Source organism: Anoplopoma fimbria, chromosome 12 (assembly GCF_027596085.1).
Source record: "Anoplopoma fimbria isolate UVic2021 breed Golden Eagle Sablefish chromosome 12, Afim_UVic_2022, whole genome shotgun sequence".
NCBI lineage: Eukaryota > Metazoa > Chordata > Actinopteri > Perciformes > Anoplopomatidae > Anoplopoma > Anoplopoma fimbria.
The window spans coordinates 5,223,512-5,250,949 of record NC_072460.1 but is presented as its reverse complement, the minus strand read 5'-3'; the positions used below and the strand labels follow the sequence as shown (position 1 = coordinate 5,250,949).

General features: G+C 41.7%; 1 protein-coding gene across 1 annotated transcript; it reads left to right on the top strand.

Annotated features, from left to right (window-relative positions):
• The first annotated feature begins 4,898 nt into the window (after positions 1-4,898).
• nsfl1c (NSFL1 (p97) cofactor (p47)) lies at positions 4,899-25,557 on the top strand. Its single transcript, XM_054609269.1, has 10 exons — positions 4,899-4,963; positions 16,264-16,443; positions 17,769-17,869; positions 18,090-18,167; positions 20,013-20,178; positions 20,317-20,412; positions 21,073-21,182; positions 21,447-21,584; positions 22,677-22,847; positions 23,917-25,557. The coding sequence occupies exons 2-10, from the start codon at positions 16,342-16,344 to the stop codon at positions 24,077-24,079; spliced, it is 1,125 nt and encodes a 374-aa protein (XP_054465244.1). The 5' UTR covers positions 4,899-4,963; positions 16,264-16,341; the 3' UTR covers positions 24,080-25,557.
• The last annotated feature ends 1,881 nt before the right edge of the window (positions 25,558-27,438 follow it).

The following is a 27,438-nucleotide window of genomic DNA, read 5'->3' as shown; positions in this document are numbered from 1 at the left end:
TGTCAGAATCGTCCTCATTGAGAACGTTCCAGCAGGAACAATTACATCATTCACTTGTTTTTCTAAGTCAGTTCTGTCAGTGGAGTAGCTGCTATTCATACACCACCACCACGTAACCTGAACAGAGAGGGGCAGAACAGAGGGATGGTGTGGAATTTCACTGGCGAGAGCGTGTATGTCTGCATCTGCACGTGTGTGGGAGTGTGTGTGACAGTGTGTGTGTGTGTGTGTGTGTGTGTGTGTGTGTGTGTGTGTGTGTGTGTGTGTGTGTGTGTGTGTGTGTGTGCTGTATCGTTCTATCTGTGCGTTATGTGTGTCTGTATCGGAGACACGGTTGCACTACTTTGTCGTCACCTCCAGGCGAAGGAGAGACGATATCACAGTGTTTTGGTTTCTGTTGTCAGTCAGGACTTTTGTAGCCCGTCATGTTTCTCTCTTTAAAAGTGATTCAATGTTTTGCAGCTGGTCAAACACAACATGTTTTTTTCTGAAAGTAAATTGGTTTCATCATAAACTCCTCCACAGGGAGGTCAGAGGATGGATGAGTGCGAGTCGAACTCCGATCCTCTGGTTGATGAATGAGCTGTCAAAACACCAGGCTGACAGAAGAGAATCTTCCCTCGTTCATTCTGTCTATCCTCCTCTCTATTATATATATCAGAGATTCTCTTAATGCACTTATTGGTCTCTGTTTTTTCTCAAATACGCTAAAGAGAAGAGGCAATTTTACAAGATTAGTCTGTTTAGTCTAAGAATTTGCTTGACTTGTGTCATTGTCATGACATTAGCAGGAGGATGTTACATTTTTGAAGAATATTTCTGCAATAAAAGAACTGTTAAAAACTACTTTTGTGGAGTTCCTTTATCTGGAAACCTTCTTAAGGTGCCTCTTGATTTGGAATTGTTCATACACTGAATAATGATTTATTTCACACCCTTTCGCTGTTCAGGCCTCGATTGCATGTATTAAGAATGAGAAGAATGTACAGGCCAGTGTGCATGCTCACATACCGCACCGGAAAAAAGTGTAATACAGAATGTGAGGCTAAAAGGGTTCACAATGTGGATTTTTTTTGCAGCGGGTGTCCGTCCCGTCTTTCACATTTCATCTTTTCATCCTAACTGAGCTGTCGACTACTTTAAATCTTCCCCACTTCCACCTCTCTCCCTCTAAAAGGTTCCGTCAAAATCTAACACATCATGCTCCGACACACACACACACACACACACACACACACACACACACACACACACACACACACACACACACACACACACACACACACACACACACACACACCACACACACACTCACACCTAACTTAGAGTCTGAGTCGACTGTGACGTTGTAGTTGAACTGAAGGGAGTCATTCTTAATTACTAACACTGACACAGATACTCAAGCGTGGTCTTACATGCTCGCAGCAGTATTACAAGCGTGCCAGTGTGCATGCTCACATACCGACACATGCACCCGCACACAAACAGTCCCCCCCAGGTAACAAGGAATGAACCCGAAGGTGTCCTATCAGCCCTAAATCATTTGCCGTCTGTACTCCCAGACAAAAAAAACAACATTTCTGCAAATTCTGAAAACGCCATAAAACGTCCTATTTTTCTTTTAACGTGTTGAAGTTCTTCCCGATTCTTTTCTCTGTGTTTGCTCTTATACTTCTTCTTTTCAACCGTCATTCAGACCGATTAACCTTCACAGATGTCGTTCTAACGGTTGCTCCCCCCCGTCATTCATATGTTTATCTTCATGCTAAAAAGGCTCAAGAAAGTTTGAGGCATAAACAACTGTCAAAGTGAAATGTGGGCTGCATAGCTCACATATTTGTGATGTTCCAGTGGTTGGCACAACAATTCTTCAGGAGAACTGATAGTGGAAAGCAGGTCGAAGCATGTTTTCACATGAGCTGGGTGATAAGATGGTTCTTATGAGCAAGTTGTGCGTATGCTGTTGACTGATCTGGGTTGGGCTGTGTGGAAATCCGTAATTACGACTTGGAGAAATCAGTGAGTAAAGAGTAGTCATGCAGTTTAGAATGAGGGGAACATATTATATATACTTATTATGTAACCTAATGTGATGTTATTTGGTCATTTTCTCTAACTTTCTTAGAATAACATTTTAACATTTGAGTTATATTGAGTTGTTGTTTTGAAATGTAATTTTGAAACCCTCCAGTTTATTATGAAAGTGTCATGTCAGACATGTTTACCAAATCCCATGAACTTTTTAACTCTTTACGCTGCACTCTAAACCAGGTGACAGGCTCCAGTTCTGCAGAGCGAAGCCCGATGCGTAAGTGTATTAAAACGTGCATTCTCTCTACTGACCAGCAGGGGGCGACTCTTCTGGTTGCAAAAAGAGGTCAGATTGTATAGAAGTCTATGAGAAAATGACTTGATTTATTCCCTTAGTAAACATTGTAAACACAAGTTCATAATTTCCCATCTCTAGTTTCAAGTCTTCTTCGATACAGCATGATGTTCATTTAGTAAGTTATGGTCCATTTAGAGTCAAATAGACCATAAAGCAGGGTATGCTTTAGGGCGGACTTACTGTGATTGACAGGTCACTGCCACCACAATCGTATCTGGCGCCTCTACATCACTCCTCCACAATCCAAATATGGTAACTTCCATTTTCTTGGTTGCAGAAAAACCAACATAACCATGGCCGTAATCAGGATGGCAACGGCAAAATCACCGTACTCGAGGCTTCAAAACGGCAGTCCACAAACAAATGTGTGACGTCACAACGACTACGTCCACTTCTTGTAAACAGTTTATGCTCTAAACGTATAGACTGAATACATTTAGAGCATAAACCTATACTAGTATACTGTATACTAGTAAGCTAACGTTTGTCAGTTGGTTATTAGTTGGCTACGTAACAGTCACACCAGGCGGTTAGTTGCAGTAGATATCTTCATAGATAACTGTATAAAATATGGACGTAGTCTTCTTGACCTCACCCATAGGTTTCTGAAGAGCCAAAGGGAAGCTCAAAGTGGGTTGGCCGTCAACATCTTTTTTTTTTTTAACCATACCAATTGCTGTCGCTAAAAAATATTATATATTATATATATAAGTGAGCAGCTAACGCTAGCACTTTCTTGATTAGCAAACAGCATCCATTGTTGCCGTAGTGGCAACTGTGATATAAATTGGGATGCTACTTTTAGCTAGCAAAAAACAGGCTTATTTGCAATGTGGCTACCTGGAAAAAATGAACAGCCAACATTCTGAGTGTCTCCTAGTACGAGTTAAGTTAAAAAGCAAGGTATGGCAAGCGCAGACATTGATACCTGCTAATTGTTGTAGTAACAGTGCATAAATAAAATAATATTAGAATTTTACTCACAGAAAAATGAAGAAATGAAGCACAGACTTGATCAAACAATCATTTAATTTATTTGTCATATGAAACTTACAAGGTACTTCTTGGCAGAGTCTACTGTTCTTACAGTTCAGTAACTTGACCAAGAGAATAATGGCGCCGTCCGGCATTGTTATTCTAGGATTTAGCCAATTTTGGCTGAAACAATGACATTGCGGTACCTGATCTACCATTGGAAACTGATGCGGGTATGGTGGTCATCCAGACCTTGATCTAATGCCCGAACATTGGCCAGCAGGATGCCCGGCATACAATTAACGGCACAGCAAGCCATATGTCTGATGCATTAAAAAGTTCTCCAAAAGGCACCAACATCGTGATGAGGAGGTCAAGCTCAGTGACTCGAATTAGCCAAGGTGACGACTAGTAGAGCAGACAGCTAGAGGCTGTGACAGCATCCACCTGTCACTCAAAGCTGTAAACATGTTACAGATACACTTACACTGTTACACTTGAAGTTGGCCATTTTAACATGGAGGTCAGTGGGGATTGACTCGCTTTTGGAGCCGGTCTCAAGTGGCCAATTTAGGAACTGAAGTTTATTGGGCTTCATTTTTCAGACCCAGAGGTCACCGCTTGGATGCTACCTATTTTGATTTAGTGATGTGTGTATCTCCACTCAATAAAGACACACGGTAAAGCTAGGCTAAATCCACCTGGATAACTTAGGAATGACTTATGCCTTACTGCTGGCTTCCCTGCATCTGACGTATTCCTTCACTATCATCAAAATGATGTTGCTTCAAGCTGATCTGGAGCTGAATACATTATAGCAGAAACATTTAATTTTGTATCCCGCAACCTATATTTGGTGTAGCTGAAACGCATGATGTCGTTATAACTGTTATTGCATGCACACGTAAAGCCACAAAAACACACACACACACACACACCCACACACACAAATCAGATACGAGGAAAACTGTAAAGGACGCCTCTCGAGGCCATCAATTAAAAATTAATGTTGTGCTCTAGTGAGCTCTTGGCTGTATCCGCTGAATATTTGATAAACAGTCTGACTTTTTCTTTTCACGTTGGCACCATTATGTTGCCTTGGGTATATGGGACAGGAAGCCACTCTCCTCTACTTCCTGTCTGATAACGCCAATCTCTGGAAGACTCAGGAAACCGCGCCAGGGGAAACGGGGATGAGGAAAAGGGAAGGTGGAGCATCCAGTTGCCTGCAGAATGTGATGGAACACAAACAGAAGAAACCGTGGTTTGGATGCATTTGGAAATAGAATATATTTGCTCCCATTGTTCGGTTATGTTGGATGACGCAGAGACAAAACGGGACCTGCTGTGCACTCGTGTAGTCAAATCGAAACCTATAAAAGAGGGAGAGAAGTGTGTCTGTATGTATGAGAGAGGATAACAGCATGGAGAGGAGGGGTGAGGGATGATAGACAGTCGGAGAGAGCGGCAGTCAAAAGACCCAGACAGCAAGAAAAACACACAAAGATAGCGCAGCAGCAGTGGTGTCACAAGATCCAAGGACTTGTTTTGTCTTTGTAAGAATCAGAAAAAGGAGGAGGAGGCCACCAGGAGCTACATGTGAGGTGTGTGTGTGAATGTGTGAGTGTGCGACTTAGGGTGGAGAGACTCCGGAGAGATAGAACCCCCGACTCAGCCTCCAAAAATCCCTTTCATGTGTGATTGGGTCTGTGCCTCTGTCTCCTTGTTATCTCCACTCACAGGCCTGGTATCGCTTTCTCCGCGCTGGCTGAGCTCGTAACCGACACCGAGTGTCTGCCACACAACTTTGGCCCGCTTTCCTCAGCCCACCTCCTCCTCCTAAACTGATCGGAATATGGGAGAGGAGTGAAGAGAAAGCTCTATGTGCTGCTCCTGTGTATGACGTTGGGATATCATTACGGAGAGCAGATGCATTCACATACAACAGCGGTGATGAGTTATATATAAGCTAATAAACCTGATTAATAACTGAAGTGGTAATCAAAGGTATCATACGACAGGTAGCTGTCAGCCAATGCGCTTTAAAAAACCTGCTGTAAAAGAAAGAAATATATATACTTTCGGTTTAACTAAGGTCGAAGATGTCATTGCTCTTCATTCAAGTGACCAAACATGATAAAGAGGGATCCATGTTGAGATTAAAATGTTTCACTCACACAGAAACTACATGAATCAATGAAGTTAAAGCAGCAGCCTGGTGGCATTTTGCATGTTAACACTCTGCATTTTTATACTTTCCGCATGTCATTTTCTATCGACGGCAATATAAGTCGCCCAGAGCAAGTGGTGCGGAAGTCAAATAGTGGTTTCTGAAGAGCCGAAGTGAAGCTCAGAGTGGGTTGCTCTGGCTGTCACCATCTTTGTTTTTTTTTAACTATAACAAATGCTGTTTGCAAAAATATATTAAGTATTTAATAAGTTTGATTAGCAAGGTGCATCTGTAGTTGCCTTAGTGGCTAATTTTGGCTTGCAACGAACAGGCTTGTTTGTGATGTGCCTACCTGGAAAAAATGTAGTATAAAGAGTGAAAAAGTCAGTGTAGGAAGGAGGACGGGGAGTGTGGAGGTTAAAAAAAAACACAGAACTGTCACCCAGGAAACCCCAGTGCGTGTCCCGTGTGAAACCGAAAGTCAAACTATTTAACTTAATTTACTTTTAGTAATTTATGTAACAAATGTAGTTATTTGAACCTAAACCATGATCTTTTCCACATAACCAAGCAGTTACGTTAACCATGTGTTTAAAACTGCATCTGTATGTGACGTGTTGGGAATGAGTACTGGGTATTAACTGACTTGCTTAAAGCTTAAAATGCGTAGACATGACATGAGATCGCGTTGACTGCAGAGGCAGTTGAATTCACACGGTAAATATACCAATGATTAAGGCCACCAGAGAGTCTAAAAACCATGAACATATGACTGTCTGCACATGAAGTTGGAGCATATAAGACATGACTTGCTGATGTCATCAGGGGACAGAGCTCAGCCCTTTAACCTTACAGACGCTACCTCTGTTGGATGATGCCCTTTGCTACGTGTCATCTGATGAAATCCCTGCAGCTGATGATCTGTCACGTTGTAATGAATACTGTGTATTCTCTGACAGTGCCTCTTTGTCCTGCTCCAAAAATACTCCCCCAAAATCACAGAGGTTTGAGTGTAAAGGCTCACAGCTGTGAGTCATATAAGGTGCACATGTCACAGTCAAATCACGACTAGTGCTTTCACAGTTTCTAAGGACCTCCAGGATTACTCATGACAACATCATGTCTTCTCCTTCTGCTGTTCAGCAAATACTCAACAGATTTTATTACACCCTGTCGCAGATATATATGTTATGGGCATAAGGGATGACAGTGAACGTATCAAACACTCCGTCTGTTTGGGACAGCAATAAAATGAAAAACTTTGGTTTGGCGTAATAAAGAAAACGATGATCCACAATTATATAGCCATCCCACTCCCAGTGCTGTCATGTATACTGTGAGCTTTGCATAACTTCCGCAGAGTATCTTCAAAGACTCTGTCCCTCATTATTTGTGCTAGTAAAGATTGTAATCTTGAAAAGACTAGATCGCTTTAACCAGCTCAGACAGAATAGATCACTGAAGCAAAAGAACAGAAAGCTGTCAGAATGCAAAAACAGACAGAGACGGACAGAATATGCCTGAAATGAAACATTTTGGCTAATATTTCCTTGTCATTTGCAGGTGCCTTCATCATTTTAAGTGTTGATTGTAAAAAGGAAACCAAAAAAAAGGCAACAAAACTTTTTAAACTATTTAAGTAATAAGTCAACATGGACTTTTTGGTTTCACACGTGACACAAAGTCGTTTGTCAACCCTCCCATTCAATCCGACATCCTCAGACTGTGATCAGAAACGTATTTGTGAAATGTCAAAAACAAAAAATCGAAGCGTAATTGACGATGTTTACAAGCCCACACCTTTTTATCATCTACAAAGAGATGGTGATGAGTTTTCTGAAAATATTCACAAAAGTTTTTAACCGGCATCCGATACAGTTACAGATCCCCTGCACATTACTATCCTGAGGTGCCTTGGTATTAATTGATTTCTTTATTAGACTTTTATTTATCAGCGAGGACAGTGATTTGCGAGGCTTTAGCAACAGTCATGCATCTGTATAATCCTGTTAATCGCTCTGTCTTTCGCTCGACTCATTGGTTTGTTTCTCTTTTCTCTCCGTCTTTCTCTCCCTCGCTCTCCGTCTTCCTTTTTTTCTGTAACAATGCGATGTCAGCCGCTTACATAAGCACATGCGTAGACGGGGAGAAGCTAAGCCTTTTTAAAGCGTGATGACTGAACCAGAAATTCAAAGACCCCAAAAAGAAGAAATAAATAAAAAGAAAAAAAAACATGGAAGATGAAAAGACGGAAAAAAGAAGAGAGAATCTTAAATTCTGATGAAAGAAGGACACTTGAGAGCATCTGCGTTGTGTGTTGAAAGTCCTACTTTGGATGAGGCAAATCAATATTTTACCCGGACTCTTCATCCCAGCTACAAGTCTTTACACACAGCTTCAGATATGATGAAAAACGAACAAAAGCAAAGGCAAAAACACATGAAAACGGCTTAAGAGCATGCATTAAAGGCATTTTCCCAAGATGCACCCTAAAGTAAAAAACAAAAATACATATATTCATGTTTATTCATACCCTGGACCGGAGTCAGCGGCCCCTCCCCCACCACAAACCGTCCACTAACTCAGACACTAAAGGCTGCCAAATGTCAACTGAGATCTAGGGCAGTTTCCTCGCAGGCATGGCGCAGACGCCAATATGCAGCCAGATGAGGTCCCGCATCCAGCTGAGCATGCGGTTACCACGGTGACCACGCCATCGCCGCAAATGAAAATGCTGGAAAGCTGAAGAAGCGGAGGTGGGGGGGGGGGGGCGGATTGTCTGGGAGGCATTTAGTGGAATGTCATGTGGTATTACCCCGAACAGAGTGCGTAGTGGTGTCGTGTGAGCGTGTGTGTGCGTGTGTGTGTGTGTGTGTGTGCAGTGTTGGACATTTAAAGGGTTTGAATAAGGGCCTTGGAGGTTGTCTGGATGCTGTGGTGTGGTAATAAAACGCACACAAAGAGACTGGGTTGTTTAATGTCCGTTTAGAGGCTGTTTTTTATCTGAGCTTGATTTAGGTTTAGTGGCCATTAACAGGCACACAGCGCCCGGGGGCTTTATTGCACTGCTGATTACACAGGCTCATTGATTCAAGTGCGGATGAATTGAGTGTTATTAGGTGCCATTGAAATGGACACATGTGGCCCTTAACACATTTACTTTGTTTCCTCTCTCAAAGGTTATTGCTGTTAATTGCTTGCACCGAAGCACAAAGGCATCATAACATGACGTGCATTTAAATATTCCTATTTAAAAGCAGAAAAATACGAAGTGCCTACCAAGCTAGCGTTCTCATTTTGCACTTCCTCTCCGTTCCTCTCTGTACATTTGAAGATTTAATAGTTTTTTTCTGTCCAGAAAATACAATTAAAGGAACAGTTTGACATTTTGGGAAATACGCTTATTTGCTTTTGCTGAAAGAGAATTGATACCCCTCTTATATCTCACCTAGTGAGATATGAAGCTATGGCCTACAGGCAGTTAGCTTAGCTTAGCACAAAGACTGGAAACACGGGGTAACAGCTAGCCTTGCTTTGTCCTACCAGCGCCTCTTAAGCTCACTAATTAACACGCTATAGCACTATAATAGTATATTTTATATTCCGAATTAGTTGTCAAGACAACTCAATAAAAGCCAGCCTGTCCTGTCAAACACACCTGGAGAGCTATGTTGGTGGGATGGGAGCTGGTCTGGGGTCAGTCTTATGTATTCTCTTTGCTCCATTCTGTTCTCTGCAGCCTGTAGCACTTCTGTTGACCTCTTACCCAGTGAGAGCGAGGACCTTCTATTATTTTAACGGGGCTGATTTCAATATTCAGAGTTAAAACATAGCAGCAAACAACAATTTGCTATGTAAGGACATACAGTTTATGGACTGCTGTTTTCAAGCTTCAATTTCAGCATTTTTGTGGTCACCAATTTGCTTTCTGTTCGTCACGATTTATTTTTTATTTGTTGCAACCTGAAGTGACGAGAGATGATAGAGGCTAAGTACTGCTAAACACTGAATAAGACGTTTTTAGGAGACCAAAAAGTAAGTGCAGAATTTTTTACTTACTATAAAAAACAGCATTAAAACACACTGTCTCAAATGTTGAGTATGTTCTATTATGTGTCAGGTTTCACCAGCTTCTTGCACATGAAGATGTTGTTAAAATCTGATTAAACCCTTTAATACAAATGAGCTAAATAGATTGAAACATTCTTGATTAAAGAGTTAAATCAACCAAATCACACATCTGCTCTGCTCTGCTGTAAAAAAAAAGTCAATAAAACCCAGATTACATAGAGTAATTTATCTATTCTATCCTGTCATGTCTATAACTGAATTTAGACTTGAAAGATGGCTAATTCTGTATATTTTCTATTTCATAAACAACATAGATTTCTCTGTACATCATTCACTGCCTTCATTTGCTGCTGGTCTGTCAGCTGTAAATCTTTATGGGTTTAATTAAAACATCCTCGTCTCAGTTTGAGTCCCTCAGTAACAGAGAGGGAGTGACCCTCAGTGACACTGGGATGTGGTCCCTCCAGCATGCACAGATTAAAAAAAAGAGGAAATGTAGTAAGGAAAGAGGAGAAAGGAAGGGACAAAGGTGTGAAAATAAAGGAAGAGGAGATAGAGAGGAACGGGGGCCAGAGCGCTGGTCGTAGTAAATCTCTCTCTGGCAGTGTAGAGAGGAGAGGGCCATGTCCAGATTTACGGCTGCCTGCTGGGGCAATAAGAGAATGGTATTGGATCCTTTTCAGTCGCCCCCCCAACCCCCACCTTCACAGCCTTGTATAGTGCCAGCAGCAAATGTAAGAGCAACCTTAATGCCGCTATATGATGATCTATATACTCCATGATATGCGACAATACGTTTAATAGGAGGTGATTTACAGTGGACACACTCGTGTCATATGTAGGTCAGTGGCTCCTGTCTGGTCCCCGCAGACCCGGTTCTGCCAAATGTATCAGATGAGTGTCTGCTGCCATGGAGATAGAAATGGAGCTGGCTTTGGCTTTTGGTTTTTGGAGAGAGAGATAGAGAGACGAGCAGGCAGTTTTTCGAGTATGTGCACGTGCGGAGAAGCACCTATTGAGATGCAGGCGAAAGTAATGGGCTAGTTTAACAATATAATGGCAACAGAGATAATGAGCGGCTTCCTCTTTCCTGCTTCCTGTTGATGCCAGGCTGTTTCTCTTCCCCGCTCTCTGCACAGCCTCGTGTGCCAAAGAAAACATAGAGAGATAGAAGTAGAGATGATATTGTCAGGATACCCGCCCTGCCCACTCAAGGGACCTGAGGATGAAGATATCATTTACCTACAGCAGCGCTGGGTTATTGTGTTGGAAAGTAATCAGTATGTTCACTCAAAGTACTGTACTAACACATTGTTTTAGATGCATGAGAATACATTTGGAGTAATGTTTCTGGCCACATTAGTCCGCTATTCACTCTTTTTAGCTTTGTTTTGGTCTCTACCAAATTTTCTGAGGGAATTATCGGGGTTTCTATAGCTGAAAGCAGCTGCCTGCTGCTGCTGGAAACAACTGGATGAGAGCTGTGAGAGTGAACCAAAATAATAAAGTTGCTGCCTGGAAAAGGCGACTAATGCAACACAGGAATGAACTTTACAAAGGTCCAAAAAGTCCTTTGAGCTGGGACAACATGACTGTATCTAAGAAGTGGACATAGTCCCCATGACGTTACCCATTGGTGTGTGGACTTTGGTTTTGAAGCCTCGAGTTCAGCATTTTGGCCGTCACCATATTGGTTTTTTGGAACCAGAACTTACACATGAATGTGGAGCTAGGTATAACCCCAATGCTGAATAATACATTATTAGGCAACCAGAAATGTTTCAATTAACTTTCAAGGAATGAAAGTCCACTGTATGTTGATCTCATCCTATTTTGAAGAAAAATGCTAATGGCTACAACTGAGAAGAAGTGTGTGAATCTGTTTGTGGGTCAGGAATTAATCTTAAATCAGGAAACAATCTTGAAATGCATTCATTTGGTTTTCCCATCCAGTTTCTAATCTGCTTTCAAGACTACTTTAGATGGCAGCACTTGTGTTATTGCAGATATCACAGCATCTTACAAAGGGTAAACCACCAGAAAGGCCTCCTCCAGGATCACTTACACTAAACTACTTTCTGCATATTTAACCCATTACAGAATGATGTAAGGGGTATTATGTCCAAAGAAACAGTTCTGACAGTTTGTAATTATGGTTCGGGTTTTTGATGGGTGGGAACAAAGCCCCACGTTGACAGTGACCCTCGGGGCGTCCATTGTTCGAGCTAACTTCACCTGGTGTTTGTCTGCTAGCCAAAAAGGTTGTCCAAAAGGGAAATACCGATGTGACGTATGAAAGCGCAAGTGCTTTCAACAGACTAAACCACCGTTGGTTATGACATTGATACAAGCAATGTGCTATGAGTTTCATAGCACGGCGGTCCTAGAATCCCCTGGCACCTCATCACAAAATATAACAAAGCGATCATAACAGCCCGTAGGCTACAAATCCTGTAGTAAACAGATCTACTTTTGAAGAAAAAACATTTGGATCAGGGGTCATTGCCAAACATGTTCTGCTATACGTAAAACCCGGCATCACCCACATCTGCTGCAGACCATACATCACACTTGGTCCTGATTTGGGATTCCTCTCTAAAGGGCCAATGGTTTGTGACACTGTTGACCTTTAACACGGCAGTTAAGTGAACACAAGGCCTTGACCCCTCAGACAGCATTGTCACTATTAGCTACTGCCGGCCAGGAGACAAGGAAGATTCATTGAGCGAGAGAAGGAGGACAACAAGTCTTAATGACAAAGTGCAAATGAAGAGCGAGTAAAAAGGAACCAGATTAAGTTCTCTCTCTTCCGGTTGGTATCAATTGGCAGTTCTAATGAGTCATGCTCAGATCAGTACAAAAAAAGCTCCACACGTTTCATTTTATAAGCAGGAGATAACGTTGTTTTACTTTAATGAGGCTCCAAAGACCTCGCTTTAATTTTTGCTTTCCATAACGTATTATTCCAAAGTGTCCTTCGGTCAAAAGGTCAGGCGCTTTTCTGAAACTGACAAGCAATGATCGGGTTGGGGTGGGACCCAGCCTTCACTGGCTAACTGTCAGGAGTCATAAACAATGCTGTGTTCCTCTTTACGACACGGCCCCACTTCCCGAGGGAGGAATGAAGAGCAACATAATTGCGCGACTTGTGCGTATGTGATTTAGAGGGGTGGTGGGGAGGTGGTAGGATGCTCTCGGGTCTCAGGGGTTTACAGATGCTTGTCCTAATCAACCTTCTCCAACATAGTCACTTTTATGAGCAGCCATTTCACCCGACTTTCGCGACGCTCTGACGGTCGTTGACCTCCTGAAGGTTGCTCAAGGTTAAGTAACCGTGCTCGGCTGCGGGAGGTGTCTTTGAACAGAAGTGTGTTTTTTTCTTCTCAAAGTGCAAGAGGTCAGATAATCGGAATACTCAAAATGCGCTCTTCTGATCTTACATTTGAAAACTATTTGCTTTATTAATAAGCGTTATCCATAATTACACAAGTGTACTTCAAAACAGATTTTAAACGGACCTACTAGAGCTTTAAAGTACATTTTTAATAATTTCCACATTTAAGTAAACTTCCTTCTACTCCTTGTATACACAGCCTTATATATTCAAAATAATATTTTTGACATTTTGGGAACGATGTTTAATATTTACGCCTGAGAGAAGATCATGCGTTAAGTCGTGTATGTGCGTGTGTCTGTCTGTCCGCGGCTAGTCTTGCACACTGCCTGACCCATCAGCAGGATATTTTCTGTGCTCATTTTTGACTGTATGCTCAATGACCTCTTGTGATGACGAGTGATTCAAGACATGTTTTATTGCCTGTTATTACCCCAAGTGATCAACAACTGCTTCTGTAGCAAAAGGCATTTCCTGCAGTCTGCTAGGCTAAAAACAAGCCAGACTAGCCTGTTACAGGCCCCGTTTGACCTTTTGGTAACTCCGTACCCGATCTGTTTTGATCCACTAAACTTAGGCATGATGTGTTGTTGTCTTTGGCGCCATCCGGACTGTATGGGGAGCCAGTGGGGCCAAATGAGTGAGATTCAACTCTTCCCTCGTTTTTGGAGTGGAGAGGGAGACAGACCTGTTTGAGATCTGCACTCCACTGAGTGCACTTTTCTTTTTCTGTATGTGTGCCCTAACTATGGGGCTGGAGGCAAATACCTTAGCATAAAAATAGCTAACCCGGCTAACCTGGAGTTTCAAAAATATGCCAATATGTCCGTAAAATAACACTTTCTGTTCCGTTTGTGTAATCCCAATACAAACTTAAGTTAAGCGCTGCCAATTCTGCAGCACATTTTGACGACCAACCAGGACAACCGGATACCACTATCAAAGATGGCGCCCCATTCATACCTATGAATGTTGCTCATTGGATGCATATAAAGATAAAGATAAAGAGGTTTTTATTGCCATTCATACACCTTGACTTTCTTTGCATCTTGTTCATTGAATCACTTCTTGTCTGTGTAATGTTTTTTTGACATGTAACTATTCACTGGTGGTAACGGTGTCAGGTTTCCTGAGACGACAACCCGTTGCTTGGGTAAGGTAAGACTTACTGTGGCTGTCGTGCTTTGTCCTTTCTCCTGACTGACAGCTTGTCGTGTTACAGGCTTCGGGGTACACAGTTGCTGCACAATAATACATATTTCTGGTGTGTCACGTTTGCCTTTATTTGTCTTGTTTCTGTTTCAGTTTCTCTCATATACACACCTTTTCTTGCTCTCAACATGTCAGTCTATAGGTTTAAGGCTTGTTTCTCTTCTAGCCGTTGTCTTCTTCGTCTCTTTCACCCTCTTGCCACATATCTGGGTGTAGTTGCCTCATCATACCGACCCTGAAGCAGAGAACATCCAAAGGGGAAAACAATATGTGACCTCCTGAGTGCAACACACTGTCATTTTTCTGTTTTCATCTTGGTGTGCATCTGAGGAGAGATGCAGGGGGGTTGCGCTTCACGAGGTGAGGTGACAATCTGGTTTTCTCACTTTGCTAATTAGCCTTGAAGATCAAACAACCAACAGCAAATGCATGGAAAAAAAACATCCAACCCCCGTCGGAAACAATTAAGATACTCCCAATCTGTCTAGGACTTATTGCTTTGTGCCGTCCGACCCAGCCCGCCATCAGACACCTTAGCGGGGGTACAAAGGTATCTCCCATGGGCGTGTTCTCTCCATCTGCTCATCATAATGAAATCAGAGGCACATGTTTACTGGAACTGGTTTGTCAGAGGTGAAATATCCCGCACATCAATCAGCATCTGCTCCACTGTATTTATATTCTTGCACAACAAGACCGACTAAAGATTGCTGCGGGAAAAGTGTGATAAGATGCAGATAAAGATCTGATTGCTGTATTCAAAGCTCTGTGATCTCGCACTGAGGTGTCTTGTCTTAATGAGATGGAAAAACCCTAACCCAGATTAAGGAGACGAGATGACGTTAAAAAAAAACATAATAATGTCTATAAGCAGCCTCATTCAAAAAGAAAAATACAACATGGAAATCATTAGAGAAAACAAAGTAGATGATACAACTCTAAATAGAGTAAGTATATGTTCGATCAATTGGATAAGCAGCATCCTTACTAGTTTATCAACTGGACAGTAATCTAAGAACGGTGTTTACCGGTGTCGTGTATTACATAATTTAGTTGTAATAAAAAGCCATTCATTATTTGCCCCTCAACATCCCTTGTTTAAAACATACAAAATTTAGAGAAAAGTCAGTCTTGTGTAGTCCTAAACATCCAGACATTCTGGCAAATCTTCCTCTCTGGTCTTGGGTCAATACTTAAGACCTTTGTTCCAAACCATGCAGTCTTCTTACTGGTCGTAACAGACGACATCACATCACCCCAATCCTGGCTTCTCTTCACTGGCTCCCTGTTCGTTTTAGAATTGATTTTAAGATCTTACTGATCACTTTTAAAGCACGTCTGGGTCTGGCCCCGACATAGGAGAAATGTTGACCCCGTATGAGCCAGCTCGCAGGGGCCCCTCGGCTTTGGAACGACCTGCCGAAGGAGATAAGGCTCGCAGAATCACTTCTTAAAACACATTTTTACAGAATGGCTTTTATGTGATGTCGTCGTTTTAATGTTTCATTTTATTTAGTTTTACTATTTTATCTTATATTCGTTTACTATTTTATGTTTATCTATTTCACTTGATTTTATTTATTTTGTTCGTTTATTTGATTGTCATTTTATTTCTTAGTTTAGTTTTATCCTAACGATTGTTTTTAATGTTTCTTCTATTGCACTGTTTTGCTGCCTTGTCTGTCGAAGCACTTTGTAAACCTTGTTTTTAAAAGGTGCTATATAAATAAAGTTATTATTATTATTATTATTATTATTATTATTATTATTATCATTATTATTATTATTATTATTATTATTATTATTATTATGATGATGCTCATGAGTTACTGTAGTGTTGTGTTACCTTTGGATACATCGCCACCTACTGGTCAAAACTATGTTAGCGTCACAGCGCGGTACAACCCGTGTGAAAGTGAGATTATGAAAATTAAATTTACTGTAGACCATTGAAATTAGTATAAATATATATATAAGTTAAAACAATACACTCGTTTTTTTTAAAGTTTTTTTTATTTCATTCCAAGAAGTGTGTCTGTCGTCTTCGTTCAGAGCCAGATAGGAACCTTCGTGCGTCGCTCTTGTTTCCCCACGGTGAAGGCGGACAAGTAGCTGGAGGAGCAAATCAAAATGGCGAGCCAAGAGGAGTCTGTGAGGGAGTTCGTCGCCGTTACCGACGTGGACGAGGAGAGGGCCCGGTTCTTCCTGGAGTCAGCCGGCTGGAACTTACAGGTACGTCTCTTCTGCACCTCTCCGGCCGGCCGCTGCGGTCTGAGCGGGGGAGAAGAACCGGGAAGCAGCGGTGATGCGACATGTGTCACACGACTAGCCTCGGCATGCTAACGTTAGCCTGTGGAGCCGGTCATTTGTGCAAGTCACCCTTTGACAATGGCTTGAGCGCTTTGTCACCGAACAACACGGGCACTGTGCGGGTCGGGAGCGCGCCTGGCCGAGAGGACTCACATGTCCTCTGATGACGTCTCAGTATAAAGCAGGGGGTCGTTACGATGAGGCTGCCCGGGGGTCCACTGAGCCGTGCTAGCTAGCGTTAGCATCCAACAATGCACAGAGCAGAGGTTGGCTTCAGAAGATGAAACAGCAGATGTCATGTTAATCAGCATAAGATGACATCCAGTCTCTGTGCAGTGAATGTAAATAGTAAAGTGAAACTGAGTGGACTGCTACATCACAGTCACAACACACAAAGGTGCTATACAAGATTTTATACAATAAATATACACATTAACCTCCAGATGTGCAGGACCAGTCAAAAGTCTGGACACACCTTCTCATTCAACTGCTTTGAAGAAGCTAAAATATAAAACATATTCTGGTTTGTTGAGCATTTGTTTGTTTACCACATAATTCCATATGTGTTCCTTCATAGTGTCTAAAATATTAATCTACAATGTAGAAAAAAGAAATAAAGAAAAACCATTGAATGAGAAGGTGTGTCCAAACTTTTGACTGCTACTGTATGTTGACCAAATTACCCATTTGTTTCTGTTTTCCATAAAGTATATGAGCTGTACTTAATTACATTAATATATAATATAACCCTATTTAATCATCTACTGTTATTTTCTTAATTGATGTACTTTATTTGAATATTCTTTCTATTTCTTCTGCCCTGTGCCATATGTCACCACACTATTTAGAATATTCTAGACGGAGATACAAAAAAAGACATAAATATATGGTCTTATACAGAAAAAGTCTGGACACACTTTATCATTCAACTACTTTGAAGAATCTAAAATATAAAACATATTCTGGTTTGTTGAGCATTTGTTTGTTTACCACATAATTCCATATGTGTTCCTTCATAGTTTGGATGTCTTCAATATTAATCTACAATGTAGAAAATAAAAATAAAGAAAAAAATTGAATGAGAAGGTGTGTCCAAACTTTTGACTGGTACTGTAGATCGAGTTAAGTTATCCCCGCTCTTGGCCGAGATGTTGTATGAAAAGGTCACCAGTAACACGTGACACAGGAGCTGTCTGTCAGGATTTCTTGGAGACATTGATTCTTTTTTTTTTCTTGCCTCCTCCCAGCTCGCACTCGCCAGTTTCTTTGAGGATGGAGCTGATGACGACATAGTAACTCTTCCTCAACCGGAGATAGGCTCCTCGGTGTCCCGGTCGGCTGGGCCAAGGTAACGATCACAGCCTGCCACTGCTTTTTTTATTTTTTTTTATTACTGCCTCACTTCAGTCTGATGAAAATGTATTGGCACACACACTCGATTGCAATGTCCAATCGAGTTTAACCAAAGCACCCGGGGTCAAAGAGTTGTTTTGTTTAATTGTTCATGAATTTGTATTTTGCCAACTCACAATTCAATGCAACAAACCTTCTTCTTTCTATAATATCAGCGCTCAGCCCAGAGTGACATCCTTCAGAGATCTGATGAATGAGGCAGAGGATGAGAGTGATGAGGAGGAAGGCCAAAGGTAAGTTAAACTCCCTATGTTGTCTGTGTGTCTACCTTTTAGCAGAAGTGTCACTCACTTTTTCAGTGCACAATGAAGGAATAAGGCAAGCTTACCCTTCCTTCTCCAGAAACTGACTGATCGGAGTTAGAATCGATCATGGGCCTGGTAAGGATTTGAGTGCCGTGCTTCAAGTTATTGACTAAAGTCCCTGCCTAGATGATTGTGTGACGTAACAGTAGCCATGGGAGGTTTGTGATAATTGGTCAAGGCTGTAGTCTGTCTGAGCTGTACATCCTCACAGTGTTTGGGTGATAGAAAGTCACACCTAGCAGGGGTGATTCCAGAATGCACCAAACTATTTTTGGTCTCCCCTCATTCAGTGTGAGCCTGGTCGGCCGTGCTTTTCTGCAGCATCAACAGATTCTGCTGCCGCGGCAGTGCAGTGGACTGGTTGTCAAGGGAATTTTTCTAACGCTCAGTATGCAAGCTGAAGTAAAGAATAGTACATATGTTATCTAGAGTCAATTATACTTTGTGTCTGTTTAGCAGTGCCAGGTGGCTTTAATATGTACTTGCTTTCACCTGATATGCAGGTAATATTTCTTTGTGGGTTTTTATATCTCCTAATGCCAGGTAACTTGCAGGAAGCAGTAGGGCTGTATTGAATGTCATTTTGTGGGGTGGTGTCTGTCGGTGCTGTTGGAGATGTATAACAGGCAGATCTATATTGGACTGTCAGGACAATCCACTCCTGCATATTGCACTCTGGCTGCATTTGTTGCACCTCCCTTGCACAGTTGACAGCACTGATTTTTCCCTAGTGGGACAACAAAGATAACATTGAAGCACTAAGTGCACTTTACATACTGTTATTCAGAAAACTTAAAAAGTGCTGCAAAGAGTCTGTGATTTTAGTGTTGACTAGCTTCCTAGTGTATTTGGTTCGTTCGATAAGAATCTAAGCATCCATGCTCTACAGATTGCAAACTACTTGTGTTGCTAAAGCTGGGTTTAGGGACAACCCAGGGGGTTAACAGGACTCAGTGTCAGATTTCTCTTGTTGATATCACTTTTGCAACACTAGATGGATGGATTATAGGTGAAGTGTGTTAATTACATTCACCAAAGTCACTATGTCTCCATCTTCTCATTCACTTTGTGATAGAGGCGATTCTGTGGAGTCGCTGTTTCCACTTTGTTTTATTCAATGTGATAGAGAAGTGGCGGCCGCAGCAGAGGGTAACAGTGGAGATGGCAAAATGTTTTGGTTTTTTTACGTGTTATTTGTTATAGATAATCTATACCAGCATCAGAAACTTCTTGGAGACAATACAAGCAGTCACAGATGACCGATCATATTTCTTGCATCTCCCACATAGTATCTTCATAGCCGCCGTGGCCCTTATGTACAGTTAGGAGCCCACGCACGCAGCTAGATTGTCACAGACGTCATAGAGCGCCAGCTAACTGTAAACTGTGGGTGTGCATACTTACTGACCTCCCAATCTCCTCGTCATTCTTCTTTTTAGGTGTTCAGATGCCTGGCATGCCAGCACTAATACGGCAGGAGCCGGTTTGTTTGTTTTGACAACCTTTTGTGAGATGACGCCAGTTGATGACACGTCTTTTTCTCCCACCTTTTTCTTTACATAATAGCGCTATGACACACTAGACATTCATCGAAACCATTATACCTCAAAATAGACGATCCCACCCTAGACTTTATTAGACCCATCTCACCAGTATGACATTCAGGACACCTTTTATGGGTTGCTCTTTTTTTTTTTTTTTTTTTTTGCATCTGCTGTTTTTTATTCCTATTGTTTTAAGAGTTTCTTACCATCTTAATTCAAACTCTGCCAGGTTTTTCGCTGGGGGATCAGAGCGCAGTGGGCAGCAGATCGTTGGGCCTCCCAAAAAGAAGAGCTCCAATGAGGTGGTGGAGGATTTGTTCAAGGGGGCGAGGGAACACGGGGCCGTGCCGCTGGACCGGCCTGGGAGAGGCCCAGGGGAGTCCAGCAAAGCCAAGGTGAGGTGAAACTATGTGCTGTGCATCTGTGGTGTCTTAAGCATTAGTCTATTATTGCTCATACAGCTGGATCAGATATTTCATCAGCTTCTTTTTGTGTTTTGTAATTTGTTTTTAATCTCTCCTCTGCCCACTTAGGCCTTCATCGGTGGAGGCTACAGGCTAGGAGCAGCTCCAGAGGAGGAGTCGGCCTATGTGGCTGGAGAGAGGCACGGCTCCAAAAGCCAGCAGGATGTGAGTACAGATCCTGATGGGTCCTCTTCTTTTCAGTCAGTGCTTTATTTCTTTGCACCGTTAGTACTACTCAAGCCATCTAGGCAGATTTCAGCCAATAGGGCAAATCAATCACCTAATTTGTTCAAACGAGTATTTCTGTACACACACACACACACACACACACACACACACACACACACACACACACACACACACACACACACAAGTTTGGAAGTATGTTTCCTTGCTACATTCTGAGTCTGGACCTATTAATGCATCCATATATCAGGTTTAACATTAGCAAGCCTTGGGCACCTTTTAAGGCCACAAGATGTGCTGATATCGAGTGGAAGTTAAGCATTTTATTCCCTGTTTTCTTACTAAAATACTTTGTATACTACTTAAAGCTGCTAACTTATCAAATCAAGTAGAGTCCAGGCATTGGTTCGACATGTACAGGAAGTGTTCATTTCAGTTAGCAAGTGTAATGCTGTGGCTACTTCCTGGAAGCAAGAAGTATCAGTACAAACCCAGTACATAGCTCATATTTATAAAAAAAAAAGTCTCAGAAGAAAAGATTCATTCATTCAGTTTTTACCGTCTCTAGTTGTAGAGAAATAACATCCGTATTGAAGTTTGACCTCTGTCATGTGAATCATGTGTGTGTGTGTGTTTTAGGTCCACGTGGTGCTGAAGCTGTGGAAGACAGGTTTCAGTCTGGATAACGGTGAGCTCAGAAACTACAGCGATCCTGGAAATTCTAACTTCCTCGAGGCAATCAGAAGGGGGTGAGAATATTCTGTTAACTTATTCTAAGATACATATAGATGGCTTCTAGATGCATGAGGAAATGCTATGTTCTCAATGTTTATATGGAAATATTACGTTTGGGGAGGAACGGAATACATGGAATGGCGTTGCGTTATTCAGATACAAAAAAAAAAAAAAAATTGTATATCTGTTAGTAATTGTATAGGAATAGATTATTTAAAGTAACTCTGGTCAATGTGTGTACCGGCGTTGAGAGCAATATTCCCTCTGTTCACCCGCAGGGAGATTCCCCTGGAGCTGAGGCAGCGGTCTCGAGGGGGCCAGGTCAACCTAGACATGGAGGACCACAGGGACGAGGACTTCTCCAAACCCAGGATGGCATTCAAGGCCTTTGGTGGTGAAGGACAGAAGTTGGGAAGGTGAGATCATTGAGGAGTGTCCGATCAAAGAACAGCTGCTGAACTCCATGTACGGTCTAAATGCAGGCTGGTAAACAGGTCTTACTTGTTTTACATGGGAATTATTAGTCATCTTTAGACCGGGTACTGGCTTGGTTTCTGGGCTTCCAGATAAATTACTGGTTTCAATCAATCGTCTGACTCTGTTGGAGCAATTTAAAATCACAGTAAAATGAAATTAAGCTCATTGAATTGATCATTTTGGATTGGATATCCATCCATCCATAATCTGCTGCTATCCGTGTCAGTTCTACGGTATATTGCAAAAATATGTTACCAGCGTTGGGTAACTACATAAAAGACATTTCTATGGTTTCTTTTTCCAGATAAACTAAAGCTTTGAGTGTTAAATCCGACTGAGGATAGACTTGCATAGCAATTGTCAAAACAAGGTTACCAAGTGCTTTTTTAACAAGGTAAAGAAAACAAAAACAAAAAGTGAATACATATTGTTCAACAAATATGTTGTGTAAATGTACAACAGCTTAAAGGCTGTGTAAAGTCTGAAGCTAAATAAATCATTTTAATCTCTTCGGATTATCTGAAGAATCCTTTGTCACAATCGGTTCTGTTTTCTCTCAGCTCAGACGCATGTTTTTTTCACAGAACAGCGTTGGTGATTTAATTGTGAAAGTAAAAGTAAATCAAACTGGAGCAGGAAATGACATCCGATAAATCAGGTTCAGGCAGTGAAAATGCATGTTAAGTATTTGCAAACAAAATGAGTGCCAGCTTGTTCTTAAAAAAAAAAAAACATCCTATCAAATGTTAATATACATTTAAAAGGGTAAAACTGCTCATTTTGAATCGTTGTACCCACATTACTGATGATCATTTAGCAAAAATCTTATTTTGTATATATTTTGTTAAATCACCAACCCTGCAATATTGTCCAAATATCAGGGCATTTGGCCCAAAATATTGTTTTATTTATTTTCTCCATATCACCCAACCCAAACCTCAAGTATAGTACGACCACAATCTGACAGAGTGTCAAGTCGGAGTGAATTCTCACCTTTTTCCATCTTCCTCCTCCTCCTCCTCCTCCTCTAGTGCCACCCCAGACTTGGTTGCAGCTCCGGCCAACGCTCAGCAGGATCAGGTCACCAACGAGGCCCAAGCCAGCGCCTCCCTGAACCTAGACTCCTCCCAGCCCGTCACTAACATTCAGATCAGACTAGCCGACGGCGGCAGGCTGGTCCAAAGGTTCAACTACACCCACAGGTGATTGATTAGCTCTACTCTAGTTGAAGTAGCACACAAACACCTGGATTAGACCGCTGCAGTTGTCTTTGCTTCTGCAGGTCTGTGGAAATGTTAACTGACCCATTTAATACAACAGACCTACATTTGAACCCAATGTTCAACAGTTTATTTCGATTGCTAAAGCAGAGAAATTGAGTGTAACAACAACTCAAGTTAGTGATTATAGTTTGACCCAAAGTTGCAGTCAGTGAAGGTACTTTATAACTCGTAGTGCCCAATTTTAACAATTTGTGTCAAAAATCATAGCTCAGTCAAATGCAATGCATACATTTTTAGATTCAGTGAGACTTGAACTTTCTGAGGATAGCACCATATCAAAGGGCTGCTCGATAATGGCAAAAATAGTAACCTCGAACATGTTCAATATTGAGATCAGGATTATTTAACACGATCATGTATTTTGAAAGAAGAGTTTGTATTTTGCATTATTATTATAAATGCATCAATCTGGTGCACTTTGAGAGCAAAATCAAGAGGCTAGATCTTCTAAAGAAGAACTTTGTGCTCCAGTTAACAATTTAATCACAAACACATTGGCCGTAGAAATGTGAATGGTGATGACACGGCAAGAAAGTCACACCCACCAGCATGGTAAACGAGACAGGAGTCCTTGCTTTAAGACTGGTTAGGTGGGTTTGCTTACATCGCCCCCCGGAGGCAGGGAGAAAACAGCAAGCACTTAAGCGCTTCACCCTGATCTTTTCCAACCGGTCTTGGAGCCGGTCGCCGTGCATCACCATGGACAATAAATGCCCGGGGAGAGTTTCTGGGAGGGGATCATCCCACGCTGACACCCGCCGAGTGGGGCGAGAGTGCACTGCTGTAAAGGAAAAGGGGTGTGCTTGATTTATTTTACAAGAGAAAACAAAATTGCAAAACTGAATGCGGCACAATAATCGTTTAATGTCCATTCTCATGTTTTTTTTGTTTTTTTCATAATCGTTGGAACGCGATTAAGCTTGGATTAATTGCATGACCCCAAAGTCAACCCCCATTTCCTGTTCTGATGTGTCGTCGTGTCCCTCAGGGTGTCTGACGTGCGCCAGTTCCTGGTGGGGGCCCGGCCCGCCATGGCCGCCAGAGAGTTTGTGCTCATGACCACCTTCCCCAACAAAGAGCTGTCAGACGAGAGCCAGACGCTGGAGCAGGCCAACCTCCTCAACGCCGTCATCGTCCAGCGGCTAAATTGAGGGGGACGGGGAAACTAAGACCAACCCCCTCTTCCCTCGCCTCCCCCCTCTCCCCCTGATGGTGTGGCTGAGAAACTGCAGCCCTGTGAAACCTGCTGCCCCTTCTGAGGGAGGAGAAAACACAGACTTATGTATGGACTTCTAATTTCTGATTTTCTTTTTTTCTTTCTTTTTTTTTTTTTTTTTCTAAAGTGAAACATAACATTCTGGGTCCCCCCCCCCCCCGCTCAACCTCTCTAGTCTGTGACAGGCGGTAGGTAATACAGGGGGAAACAAAAAAAAAAAATGTCCAATCATCTCAGAGCTATTGGAAAGCCTACAGATGCTGTTGATGTGTGGTTCTGATGGAATTGTTTGCCTGACAGAAGTAGATGGTATAAACCCAAAAAAAAACGCAGCAGCAGTCCAGCTTCCCGCGGAGCAGTTTGGCCGCAGAAATGTTCACTTAACCCGGCTCTTTTTTCCCCCCTTTAACACGCGCCCCACTTTTTCCTCTTCTATTAACCCGAGTCTGGCCCTTAAGCTATGTTTACTATCAGATGCTGGGGCCTCAGCAGATGCATGCAGCGGCAGACTCCCGGTCTGTTTGTCCGTCTCAACAGCACTAAACAGAGCCACATGGGGAATGCTAGTCTTAATAAGGTCAAAATACACGTTGATAATGTGCTTTTGTGCAATCTTCCATCTCTCTCCACATATTCTTTTTGGAGTGAGAAGTGTAATAGTGTAACAAATCACGGAGGGGATTTTTCTCTAACCAACCTATACCAGTAGCCTTACGCTCCCTCATTCTGCTCCAGCACCACACCTGTCCCCTTTTGTTCAAATGAAGATGGAATTATTTTTTTAAACTTGCCTTTTTCTCCCTCTTTTCCTTTTTTGCCCCCCCCTCCCTTTGACAGACTGTAGGATTGGCCCGGTTAGACGGTGGCGTTTTGATATTGTGTGACATGACAAACAGTTACACGCGGCTTTATTGTCAAACCAATGGTTGAGCAAAAGAACATTTAGATTGTAAACACTGGTTTGTAGAGGTGGAAGTCAAATTCCTGCGACGACACTGACATCTTCTATGCATCCCGGGGCAACGCAGAAATAAGTTTGGACCTCTGGTGAAATAAATCCATTTTATGGTTGATGTATAAAGAACTTATGGTGTTGTGTTTTTATTGCAGACCGTAGGGAAAAGGATTATTTATGTCATTTCATGATTGTTTTTCTTAACGTGATGTTCTTGGTGTCAGTATTTCAGTCAGAACATTATGGTTATTGTTCAGTACATGTGCATGAACTACCCTCATCCGATCACTCTGGGCGGCAGCCACAAATTTAGAAATGTGGATTCTCTTCATTGGAAACCAGACTCCTTGTGCAGTTGAGAGCCAAGAAATCTAGCTAATGTAGGGTAAACAGTGGACAGAACCAGGAGGCTGTTTGCAGCAGATGGATGACATCCCAACTCACGGAGAACATTTCCATGGAAACGGGGTCGATGTGTATAAAACTTTAAAGAAACGCACCAAGTTCGGCACTGAACTGTTTTATAAATAAGATCGCTTTTAAAAATAAAAAATGGTGGATGTAAAGTGCGGTATGGTTGTCTAGTCCTAGGTCCTTATTCATTCTCCACATCTTTCTTGACCTCATGACGTCTCCCATCGAGGTGCAGGAAAAGTGGCGTAGAAAAGACATTAGGATGTAACGTTTGGACTTTTCTACCAGTGATCTGCATTGTTTTCTCTTGTGCTGATGCACTTCAGCCTCCTGTGGCTAAAATGAGTATTACAACAACAAACACTTGCATTACTGAAACAAAAGAAAATCCCCCTGCCGATACAAACAATTAAGGAACTTTAAAAGAACCTCCTGGCATAAACATTTTTGTCATAAACACAGGATGGAAATCAATGTAATTAAGACTTTTTTTTTTTTTTTTTCTCACTTGACTCTTCTTCTGTAGCTTCTGTAGCAGTCGGATCTTTTTTTTTTTTTTTTAAAAGACAGCCTTTTCTGTATGGCATTTATTCTTAAATCTATAAATAAGAGCAGAATGATGTCATTTTTGCAATAATTAACTTTTTCATTTTTTTTTTATTAATATGTATAACAACTGGGACTCAACCTTGTTTAGTTTGGTGCTGTTACCCTTGTAGCTGTAAAAAGCTCAGACCACACTGTTACACACCAAATAGCAGGAGATGGAGAACAGTCGTGTTGTGTCCGCATCATTTTCTGTTCTGAGAAACACACTAGCATAATTGGAGCCCATATAAAAATGTGAATGATTCACTATCCATGCTACAAATATATAAAACAAAAACACACACATCTTTAGTTGAAAATTGAATATGACGAACAGCTGTTTCTTTGTCAGACGTCATATAATCTTTGAATATAGGTCATATATGTTGCTCTTTTTGTTTCTGCTTCTCCAGGATTGTATTGGTTACATCACACCAAAAGTGACTCACTGTGCTGCTTTTGTTTCTGAGAAGCCTGTCGGTAGAAAACATTTACTTGAAATCCTTGTCTTTCCTAAGATATGAAACCCAAATAGTTTGCTTTTATGCTTTTATCGTATTTTGAACCAAATGTATCATCATGGCCGTGCACGCCCACATGGACACTCCATGGCATGCACTTAGAGCCAATTATCTGTTCTTTGTGACCTCGGCACACAACACCCCCGAAAACTATTGAGCTGCAATTTAATGAGTCATGGAGACAATCTCAAAGCTCGGACGTGTTCATATTAACACTGCTCTTCCAGTTACAATAGAATAGAATATGGCTAATGTATGGTGATCATAATGCAATTAATGATCCAACAGCTTTACATTTCTCACTACATTACAGTTGTCCCAGTGGATATTAGAAGCACTCGCTTTTATTGTTTTGGGTTTCTACAGGATGGAAGATGCGGGCGTTGCTATGGATGCAAATTTGCTGTGGAGACATGAGCGGAGGATATCTGGAGTGTCTGCTGGGACAGGAGGATGCTTTGACTCGGAGCTGTTCACCTAAAAAAAAGCCCCATCTCTTGCTTGCTCACTCTCTGCTCATTAGTTGTACACTGCTGTGTAAACTGCAGTAAGTGCCCTGTGTTTGTGTTTCTCTCTGAAGGCTGATTTAGTTAGAAATGCATATTACGAATAGGATTCTGAAGGACTGTGAATCAGGGAGATGAGTGTGTTTTATTCAGTGTAATAAATAGAAACCTCAAAACAGTGTGTACACACTGTACACACTGTACACACTTCCTCACAGATACAAGAAAAACACAATACTTAATGCGCCTTCAAAATAAAAGCAGTCAGTGCTGCATTACATTCAGCTGCTTCAGTTTCAAGGTCCTGGTA